This window comes from Bombina bombina, chromosome 2, assembly GCF_027579735.1.
Source record: "Bombina bombina isolate aBomBom1 chromosome 2, aBomBom1.pri, whole genome shotgun sequence".
Taxonomy (NCBI): Eukaryota; Metazoa; Chordata; class Amphibia; order Anura; family Bombinatoridae; genus Bombina; species Bombina bombina.
In genome coordinates this window covers 1,120,269,577-1,120,281,228 of record NC_069500.1, presented here as the reverse complement: position 1 = coordinate 1,120,281,228, position 11,652 = coordinate 1,120,269,577, and the positions used below count along the sequence as shown (strand labels likewise).

Below are 11,652 nucleotides of genomic sequence, written 5' to 3'. Positions count from 1 at the left end.
AAATGAAAAAGGACAAAAAAAATAGATATATTACAAAAAATAAAGAAAAAAATCACAAAAACATCAAAAATAAAAACAAGAATGAAAAAAATGCAGAAAACGTACTCATTACACTTAAACAAAAAAAATAAAAAATACCCAGGCATCCCCAGGGGGAGCCAAACTGTCATTAGCTTACAGGCACCTATGTAAAATAGCATGCATTGCAAATATGTCTTATTGTACACATGAATGTCCATTAGTTAACACATAACCTTTCCTGTGCAGGCAATTGCAATATTGAAAACAAAACTGTATCATAGTTCCTCATATTTAAACATTGTCACAGACACTTCTTCAGCATAATCATACAATAATAAAATATGAACTGTATATTTATAACATTATTCATTCATTCCAATATATTTTGCTGTTTTTATTATTTTTGCGGCATCTTCTTTGTATTAAAATATATGTATATATACAATATAAATTATACATATTCACATACACACACTGTAAATGATTTCTGTTCTTTGTTATTTTTTTTTACATAGCAGCCCACCTACAGCATATATATTATTTCTAACACTACATACAATCATGTTAGTTCTTGCAAACGTGTTAGCTCTTTACAGTCAGTATGTACTAAATTACAGAAAATTAAACCTCCTGCAGAGCTTCCTTTCCCTGGAAAACATATATTTCTGGTATGACTAAATAAAAAAACAAGAATACATGAGTCTTTTTTCCCACATGACCAGTCTAAGGCAGGCAGACTTTGCCATTTGGGCTGGGGATCTCCGCCTCACTATGTTTACACAGTTGTCTCCATTCATTCTGTGAAAGAAATCACTTCCCCAGTACTGGCTGATAAAAGGATCATAGCTCTCTGTGGTGGAGTGTCAGAGTCATTAGGACCCAACACATTCCTGTTCCCAGTCTGAGCAGTGACTCCTATTTCTTAAACAAACTATTTTTTTTTTCTTCAAGTGGTGTTTGTAAAACATGCAACTGTCTGACTGGAAACCTAAAACTTTAATTCGCTGTCACTATGTAGATTCTCTGGAGAAATGACTTCAGCTCATTCGGGAGGGCTTAGGATTTCATTTATACGCTTGATCTGTTCCTGGATACTGAGGATTTGGAGTAGGAGACTCCCAAAAAACAAGAGAAATGTGTTGCTGATATGCACTGTTTGCGTAATTTATGTGATTTTTCTTGCTTTTCAAGTTGCTCACTTTTTGCCCCAAAATTCAAGCAAAGGACATCACAAAAAGTTTAAAGATGTGTCTACCAGACTCCTTATTACTAAGCTGGAGCAGCAGATCTTGTACCTGGAAAATGTACACCCAGAGCACGATGCCCTTGACAGCACAACTTCTGCAACACTGAGACCAAATGTGGTGTATATCACCTTAAAATCTAAAAGGATTAAACCAGCCAATATTAGGGGCACAGTTAAACCAAAAAAGAGGAGGAAATATGCAACACTTTTAAAACATGAGCATTCCCAAAGTATTATACACAACTTTAATAAGAAGGAGAAAAGGCGAATACCAGAAGAGAATAAAGTAAGTACCACTATCCATCAACCCAGTGTAAATGGGATTGTTATTTTAGATGACAAAAGGAAAGACTCTGGCAATTATCAGAGTAACATTAGGATATATAGTGACAGTGCACCCCCATGGTTCAGTGCAGAAGATATCAGGGCAATGAGGTTCCTAGCTGACTGTAGGATCAGTCGGATTAAGCAGGTGCAATCAAGTCATGGTGATCTGATCCTTTTTGAAAATGATCAAACCACATTAAATAGAAATATACTTTCCTCAGCTACCACTTCTGTCTGTCAGGGAAAGTGTGGCCTCATTAAAAGACCTCTAGATATGAATGAAGTATTTGCTTTCCACTTGGATCGAATCCTAGGACTTAACAGGACTCTGCCATCTGTGAGCAGAAGGTTTGAATTCATTCAAGGTAAGATCATCTATTGTTTTATTGTCAGCTTTCAGTTTTAGCTCTACAGCATCAACACACACACACACATATACATACACATGCACATACAAACACAGACATACACACACACACACACACACATATATATATATATACATACATACACATGCACATACAAACACAGACAGACATACACACACATATATATATATATATATACATACACATACAAACACAGACATACACACACACACACATATATACATACACATGCACATACATACACACACACATATATACATACACATGCACACACAAACACAGACATACACACACACACACATATATATATATATACATACACATGCACATACAAACACAGACATACACACATATATATATACATACACATGCACATACAAACACAGACAGACATACACACATATATATATATATATATATATACATACACATACAAACACAGACATACACACACACACATATATACATACACATGCACATACATACACACACACATATATACATACACATGCACACACAAACACAGACAGACATACACACATATATACATACACATGCACATACAAACACAGACATACACACATATATACATACACATGCACATACAAACACAGACATACACACACACACACATATATATATATATACATACACATGCACATACAAACACAGACATACACACACACACACATATATATATATATACATACACATGCACATACAAACACAGACATACACACATATATATATACATACACATGCACATACAAACACAGACAGACATACACACATATATATATATATATATATATACATACACATACAAACACAGACATACACACACACACATATATACATACACATGCACATACATACACACACACATATATACATACACATGCACACACAAACACAGACATATACGCACACACATATATACATACACATGCACATACAAACACAGACATACACACATATATACATACACATGCACATACAAACACAGACATACACACATATATACATACACATGCACATACAAACACAGACATACACACACACACATATATATACATACACATGCACATACAAACACAGACATACACATATATATATATATATATACACACATACACATGCACATACACATACAAACACAGACATACACACATATATACATACACATGCACATACAAACACAGATATACACACACACACACACACACATATATAATACACATGCACATACAAACACAGACATACACATACATATATACATACACATGCACATACAAACACAGACATACAACAAATGGTTGACGACTACTCACATATGCTGCTCATGATTGGCTTGTGGACTAATTAGACTGGCAACAAATTGCCACTCCACAGCTGATTTCAATGATGTATTAAACACAGTTATATGCAAGAAATAGTGCAATAAAAATGCTTTAATCGTAGTGATGCAAACATTAGGCCAGATTACTAGTGGAGCACAAAATTGCGCTTTCGCCAGCACAATATTTGCGCTCCACTTGTAATACCAGCGCATGCAAATGTACGCTGTTATACTAGGTAAAGCACAATGAGATGCCGTCATACACGGCACAGAATCTAGCACAGCGAAGAGGGTAAGTCGCGCAGCGATGGGCAGCAAATTTTAAATATATGTATATGAATATATACATATATATTTATATGTGTTTATTCACATATTAACACATAAATATATATGTATATAAGCATATACATATATATATTTGCAGTTTTAACACAGTCCCCATAGACCACTACGTAAAGGCACTTTTCAGTGCCTTTTTGTTCTATCACCCCACACCCGCTCACTTTGTGTAACAGTGGTGCCCAGACTCAGATAGGTAGATCTAGACTACAAGTGGAGCGCTAAATTATTGCATATTTGCCCATGTGCGGGTGTGCAATAATTAATCAGCCATTACAAGTGGCTGGTTATTGCTACCGCAAGCTCGCGGTAGCAATTAGCACTCAGAAAAGTCTAAAGTATTACGGGTTTTTACAAACCCGGCATTAAAAGGCAAGAAGTGAGCGTAGAGCAAACTTGTGCTTCATACCGCACTCCAATACCAGCGCTGCTTAAGTCAGCGTTGAGCTGGTTGTACGTGCTCATACACGATTTTCCCATAGACATCAATGGGGAGAGTCGGCTGAGAAAAAGTCTATCACCTGCCAAAAAGCATCGTAAATCTCAGTAACGCAGCCCCATTGATTCCTATGGGGAAATAAAAGTTATGTTTACACCTAACACCCTAACATGAACCCTGAGTCTAAACACCCCTAATCTTACCCTTATTAACCCCTAATCTGCTGCCCCTGACATCACCAACACCTACATTATACTTATTAATCCCTAATCTGCTGCTCCGGACAACGTCACCACCTACATTATATTTATTAACCCCTAATCTGCTGCCCCCAACATCGCCGACACCTACATTATATTTATTAACCCCTAATCTGCCACCCCCAATGTCGCCGCAACCTACCTACATTTATTAACCCCTAATCTGCCGCCCCCAACGTCGCAGCCACTATTCTAAATTTATTAACTCCTAAACCTAAGTCTAACCCTAACACCCACTAACTTAAATATAATTTAAATAAATCTAAATAAAAATTACTATTATTACCTAAATAATTCCTATTTAAAACTAAATACTTACCTATAAAATAAACCCTAAGCTAGCTACAATATAACTAATAGTTGCATTGTATCTAGCTTAGGGGTTGTTTTTATTTTACAGGCAAGTTTGTATTTATTTTAGCTAGGTAGAATAGTTATTAAATAGTTATTAACTATAACTACCTAGCTAAAATAAATACAAATTTACCTGTAAAATAAAACCTAACCTAAGTTACACTAACACCTAACACTACACTACAATTAAATAAATTACCTAAATTAAATACAATTTAATAAATTAAAATAAATTAGCTAAATCACAAAAAAAAACACTAAATTACAGAAAATAAAAAACAAATTACAAGATATTTAAACTAATTACACCTAATCTAATAGCCCTATCAAAATAAATAAAAGCCCCCCAAAATAAAATAAACCCCTAGCCTAAACTAAACTATCAATAGCCCTTAAAAGGGCCTTTGCGGGGCATTGCCCCAAAGAAATCGGCTCTTTACATGTAAAAAAAAATACAAACAACCCCCCCAACAGTAAAACCCACCACCCCCACAACCAACCCCCCAAATAAAAGCCTAACTAAAAAACCTAGCTCCTCATTTCCCTGAAAAGGGCATTTGGATGGGCATTGCCCTTAAAAGGGCATTTATCTCTATTGCAGGCCCAAAGCCCTAACCTAAAAAATAAACCCACCAATATACCCTTAAAAAAAATCCTAACACTAACCCCCGAAGATTCACTTACCGTGAGAAGTCTTCATCCAAGTGGCAAGATGTCCTCAACGAAGCCGGCAGAAGTGGTCCTCCAGACAGGCAGAAGTGGTCCTCCAGATGGGCAGAAGTCTTCATCCAGATGGCATCTTTTATTTTCATTCTTCCGGCGTGGAGCAGTTCCATCTTCAAGACATCCGACGCGGAGCATCCTCTTCTACCGACGGACTAACGACGAATGAAGGTACCTTTAAATGACGTCATCCAAGATGGCGTCCCTTAGATTCTGATTGGCTGATAGAATTCTATCAGCCAATCGGAATTAAAGTAGAAAAAAATCCTATTGGCTGGTGCAATCAGCCAATAGGATTGAACTTCAATCCTATTGGCTGATTGGATCAGCCAATAGGATTGAGCTTGTATTCTATTGGCTGTTCCAATCAGCCAATGGAATGCGAGTTCAATCCTATTGGCTGATCCAATCAGCCAATAGGATTTTTTCTACCTTAATTCAGATTGGCTGCGACGTTGGGGGCGGCAGATTAGGGGTTAATAAATATAATGTAGGTGGCGGCGATGTTGGGGGCAGCAGATTAGGGGTTAATAAATATAATGTAGGTGGCGGCGATGTCCGGAGTGGCAGATTAGGGGTTAGTAAGTATAATGTAGGTGGTGGCAATGTTAGGGGCAGCAGATTAGGGGTTAATAATATTTAACTAGTGTTTGCGAGGTGGGAGTGCGGCGTCTTAGGGATTAATATGTTTATTCTTGTGGCGGCGATGTCCGGAGCGGCAGATTAGGGGTTAAAAATGTTATTATAGTGTTTGTGATGCGGGAGGGCCTCGGTTTAGGGGTTTATAGGTAGTTTATGGGTGTAAGTGTACTTTTTAGCACTTTAGTTATGAGTTTTATGCTACGGCGTTGAAGTGTAAAACTTATAACTACTGACTTTAGAATGTGTTAGGAATCTTGGCAGTATAGGGTGTACCGCTCAGTTTTTGGCCTCCCAGGACAAACTCGTAATACCGGCGCTATGGAAGTCCCATAGAAAAAAGGGTTTACAAACTTTACATAAGTCGGTTTGCGGTCCGGTAAGGCCAAAAAAGTGTGCGGTGCCCCGAAACCTGCAAGACTCGTAATAGCAGCAGTAGTAAAAAAGCAGCGTTAGGACCTGTTAACTCTGCTTTTTCAGCTTACCGCAAAACTCGTAATGTAGCCGAATGTGTTTGGGATGTGTGAAGGAATAAAATATTTCTTTGCAGGTAAAAATGTAAGACGGATACATTTCTCTTACTTGGATACAAATTAAGAATTCAAATACAGATACAAGAAGAAATCAATAGTTTGGTTAAAGGGACATTAAAATCCTTTTACTATTGTGTAAACTTTGTGTTTTGTCTCACACCCCCTAGAGAGGAAATTCACAACATGGATTATAAAATATATGTAACTGCCAGGTCTTTAGCCAATGCTGTGATGTGAGTAACTGCAATACAAATGACTGTTCCTCAACATAAAATGCCACCTAGACAGTTGAGATGTACAAACAAACTCAGATTACTCAGCAAGATGTATAAACAAACTCAGATTACACAGTAATCATTAATGAAAGTTCATTAAAGTTCTTTAATGAATGCATTAGAAAATATTCACTGCATTACAAAATATCTGCATAAAAATTAAGTTTTAAAAGTCATTTAAAACTGTCATTGGGTTAGCAAAAAAGCCTATTGTTTTGCAGTCCATGGGAATTCCTTGTCGCATTGCCTCTTGCATATTGTTTGCCTTATCTTCTTTTCTGTGACCAATTAGAAACAGTTATAAATGAGCTCCTGCACTAATCAAGCACGTATCAAGCATGTAGGAACGTTAGATTTCTTAAAAGGACACTAAAGTCAAAATTAAATCATTATCTAGATAGAACATGCAATTTAAAAATCTTTCCAATTCTCTTTCATTATCAAAATATGCACAGTATTTTTAAATGCACACCTTTTCAGCCACCCACTGATACTGAGTATGTGCAGGAATTCACAGTATATACATATATTCATTTTGTGATTGGCTGATGACAGTCACATGATACTGGGGGAGGAAAAATAATGAGAGGTCTCTGTTACGCAAATGTTTGCAGTGGAGGACGAAGTACAGAGGGAGACCCTATCATATGTTTAGGCCTAATATAAATAAAATTATGCTGCTTTCAGTGCAATGTACCTTAATTTGCTGCTATTTTTCTTATGCATAGGTTTTCCTTTCAGAGTAATTTGTTTTTTGAGTATTTTGATAAAATCTCACCACCTTTTAAGTTGTGAGAAAAAACAGTGAGATCTGTAGGGCGGAAATGTTTACAGAATTACGCTGGGATTTGAGAAACAATTTCATACATGCCTATGTTCAGTCCTTTTTGCTTAAAAACAATTACTCTTTGTATTTTGTACTTTTAAGTGCATATTTCTATGTGCTGTGTGCGCATCCATTGTTCTTAAATTAGGATTTAAGTTGTGCATATTTAATACGATTTATTTATGAGCAATTTACCTACACATTTTACATTTTCATAAATATGATTTTTGGTGAACAATTTTGTTAGGATTTTTGATACTCCTTAACAATATAATTTTTCCTCCATATTTTTTGTGAATGGTTCAATTATTCATTTTGTATTATTTTTAAATCACGATTTTCATTGTGCACTTTTGTAATGTATATGCATCTCTTTCCCATACGAAAATGCAGTATACTGTACGCCCCTTAGCGAGACACCCTGTTTTCAGGGTAAAAAGTGGCTTTATATAAATTCCACCAGGGAAATAAGACTGGCGAGCATTCTTATAAAGTCTCACCGGCCCAGAAAGCTTTTTAGAATTGGCCCCTTGTGCTAGCGCATTGTCTTTTTATTATGTATTTGTTTATTAAACGAATATCAGGGTGGATAAAAATCAATTACTTTTTTTATTTAAATCAGATTTTTTTAAATAAAATGTTTTTGAGGAAAATTCTATCTAAATATATTTTTCTGTTTAAAGGGACAGTAAACGTAAAAACTAAAGCTACATAATTTTGTACTTTGTGACTCAGGAGCACCAATACACAATATACTGAAAGCTAGATTCTGATTAGTGGCTGAGCCTATATTCCTTTTGTGATTGGCTCACCCAATGTATTCAGCTAGCTCCCAGTATTGCATTTCTGCTTCTTCAACAAAGGTTACCAAGAGAATGAACACATTTGATAATGGAAGTAAACTGGAAATTTGTTTAAAATTGTATGCTGTATCTGAACCATAAAAGAAAAAAAATGGGTGCATGTCCCTTTAAGGTCTATTTCTCAACCTTGTATTCTTATTTAATAATATTTTTGCAGTGAGAACGAGGAATGATATTTCTGTAGACACAAATTCACAGTTTTGAGAACTTCAAAACCAAGAATATGTGCTAATATCTTCTAGATAGAAAAATGTGCAAAATAATCTTACAGAAACCTCTGGCAGAGCATGGCATTGTGAATGGATTATTACTAATTATCCATTATTACTAATGGATAATTAGTAATAAATATTACTTCCATGAATCCATGTTTAAGGATGAATAACCTTTGGATTATATTGTATCTTAAACTGACCTCTTTAGAAAGATTTTCCTTAAAAACATATGTTAAAAAATCCTATTTAAATAAAAAATCTGGTTTATTTAAAGGGACATTCCGGTCAAAATTGAAATGCACATCTTTGAATAGAAACATATTTGCAATAAACACGTATTAGCAAAAATGTTTCTAGTAAAAGTTATCCCTATTTTAGTGTTAACATTTTTCTCTGCATGTGCATGTAAAACAATAGCTAGATTTTCTTAGCGCACCAGCATTTTAAGTACTGCAACTGCTCAGAGCACTAGTGAGGCTTGTATAATGTCAGCAATTAACAAACTGAATCATTACCAGATGGTACAAGCACCTTAGGCTATCTGAGCAAGTGCTGTGTTTAAAATGTTGGTGCACGGTGCATACTTAAATACACTTTTGAAACAACTATAGCTATTATTAGAAGCATTTTTGCTAATAAACGTATATATTACAAAAAATATGTCTGTTCAAAAATGAAATGCATCCAAGTGGATTCCAGTTTTAGCTAGACTATCCCTTTAAATAAAAAAAACATTTTGTTTTAAAAAATCATAACTTTTTATCCCCTGATGTAAACAGAACTAGCGACTTACCTCTATAATGCTGCGTTTCAAGACGTTCAATGAATAGAAGATTTGGAGTGGAAGAGATCTGCACAAGGAGGAGGGAGGGGCAAGCAATACAATTGAAAGGAAACATATAATGTTATTAATTAGTTAAATAAAGCTATTTAAATTGTTATTATTAGGGGGGCGGAGTCCGGAGCCCATGAGAGTGGCTGCATAATCTTGCTGCTCTGATCCTATATTTCTAATATACACCTTTATCCATTGTTTTTCGGAGTGCTGAAGTCTGGAAAAATTTTTGGACACCCCTTGGACTCCCATCTAACTGTTGGTGTAAGCCAAATTTAATCTCAGATGCTATTTTTTTTAAATTAGGATCGGGGCTCTACTCTGCACTTATACAAGCGGCGGCCATTTTTCTCCCCTCGTGGCTATAGATTTTTATACATCTACCCGGACTCCCAGGACATATTGAGGACTTTTACCACCATCTATACCCCCCGGCAGGCTCTTGCATTGACCCCACTCAACAGTCTAACTATGGCATTGTCAGAAAAGAAGATCCCAAGATGGAGCCTACTAAAACGGTTGGGGTACCGCTGTCTCTGCCTACTCTAACTCCCGCTGCTCAGGTTTCTACAAAAGCTATGGTGAAATGTGATATAGGAGAGGAGATAGATCAACGCACCACAGCGCAGACAAATGCTGTGATCTTCAAGCTAGTTGAGCCGTCACTAGGAGGTGAAGTGCGCATACTTGCTGCGGCTGCAGCTCTAGCCCTAGTTCCGTGTCATTTCAGTCCTAGCATCTTAAAGGTATATTCCAGACAAAATTGGAAACCACATGGGTGCCTTTCGATACGAAACAGAAGCAATTTTGTAATATACACGTATTTGCAAAAATGCTTCTAATAAAAGCTATAGCTGTTTCAAAAGTGTATTTAAGTATGCACCGTGCACCAGCATTTTATACACAACACTTGCTCAGAGAGCCTATGGTGCTTGTACCATCTGGTAATGACTCAATTTGTTAATTGCTGACATGATACAAGCCCCACTGATGATCTGAGCAGCTGTATTTTTTAAAATTGTGGGTGCACTTAGAATTTCTAGCTATGCTTCACATGCACGTGCAGAGAAAAATGTTAACTCTAAAACAGTGATAACCCCTCATAGAAGCATTTTTGCCGAAACATGTATATTGAAAAAATGTTTCTATTCAAAGATGCAATAAATCTATGTGCATTTATATTTTGACTGGAATGTCCCTTTAAGGGACCTCGGATGGAAGGCTAATATGTGGCGTTATGGTTCTCAGAAATACCCAGGTCAACATGCCGGACTAGCTTATTATAAAACTGGAGTGGGCTAAACATTAAGTTTTCAGTGGTCATAGCTGCTGGGTGGGGATTTACGGAGGTTCCAGCAGTAACAGACGATCTAGACCTATAGTCATGAATGGACTAATGCATGTTCATTGGTATTTTGCTCCGCAAGGTTTTACTTTTACTTCCCAGTTGCCGGTTACGTTTTTCATGCTTAGATATATAACGCCTCTACATTTTTACTCCTAATATGTTTACCAGCTATAGACTCATTGGGACTGCTGCAGCAACATATCACCAATGTTTTTCATGCTAGCAGTTGTTGGGTGACTATTGTAGCACACGCTGAATGCTTGTTTACTGTCTATTTACAGAATAATTTAATGTGCCCAGCCACAATACCCCAATTGACCTGCTCCTAATTATACTTTCTGTTCTTTAATGCTTATAATTTTTTGCAGTGATTGTGTACCTGCCAGTTAGTCATTTCATAGAACAGGCAGAGCAGAAAAATTATGCTACTCCTCTTATAATTATTTAATAGCGTCAGTATTAGAAGCTGTTTGTTTACCCTTATATTCTTAAATGGTTATATTTAGATGCCTGTTTGTGCTAGATAGACTCCATATATACAGGTTCCCAACATATGACAGATTGAGATGTGAGAAACAGGATCTAATAGTTGAATAGGGATGACATGAGTAAATGCAGCTAGTCGCAATAACTAAATTTTCCCTTATAAGATGTTTGCAGGGCAAACATCTTTATTCT

General features: G+C 36.3%; 1 protein-coding gene across 1 annotated transcript in view; it reads left to right on the top strand.

Annotated features, from left to right (window-relative positions):
* Nucleotides 1-830: 830 nt before the first annotated feature.
* Nucleotides 831-11,652, top strand: part of GASK1B (golgi associated kinase 1B) — a 170,650-nt gene continuing 159,828 nt past the window's right edge. The window contains exon 1 of the mRNA XM_053703774.1: nt 831-1,959. Within this exon, the coding sequence (XP_053559749.1) occupies nt 1,053-1,959 (907 nt within the window). The 5' untranslated portion in view covers nt 831-1,052. The remainder of the gene's footprint in view (nt 1,960-11,652) is intronic.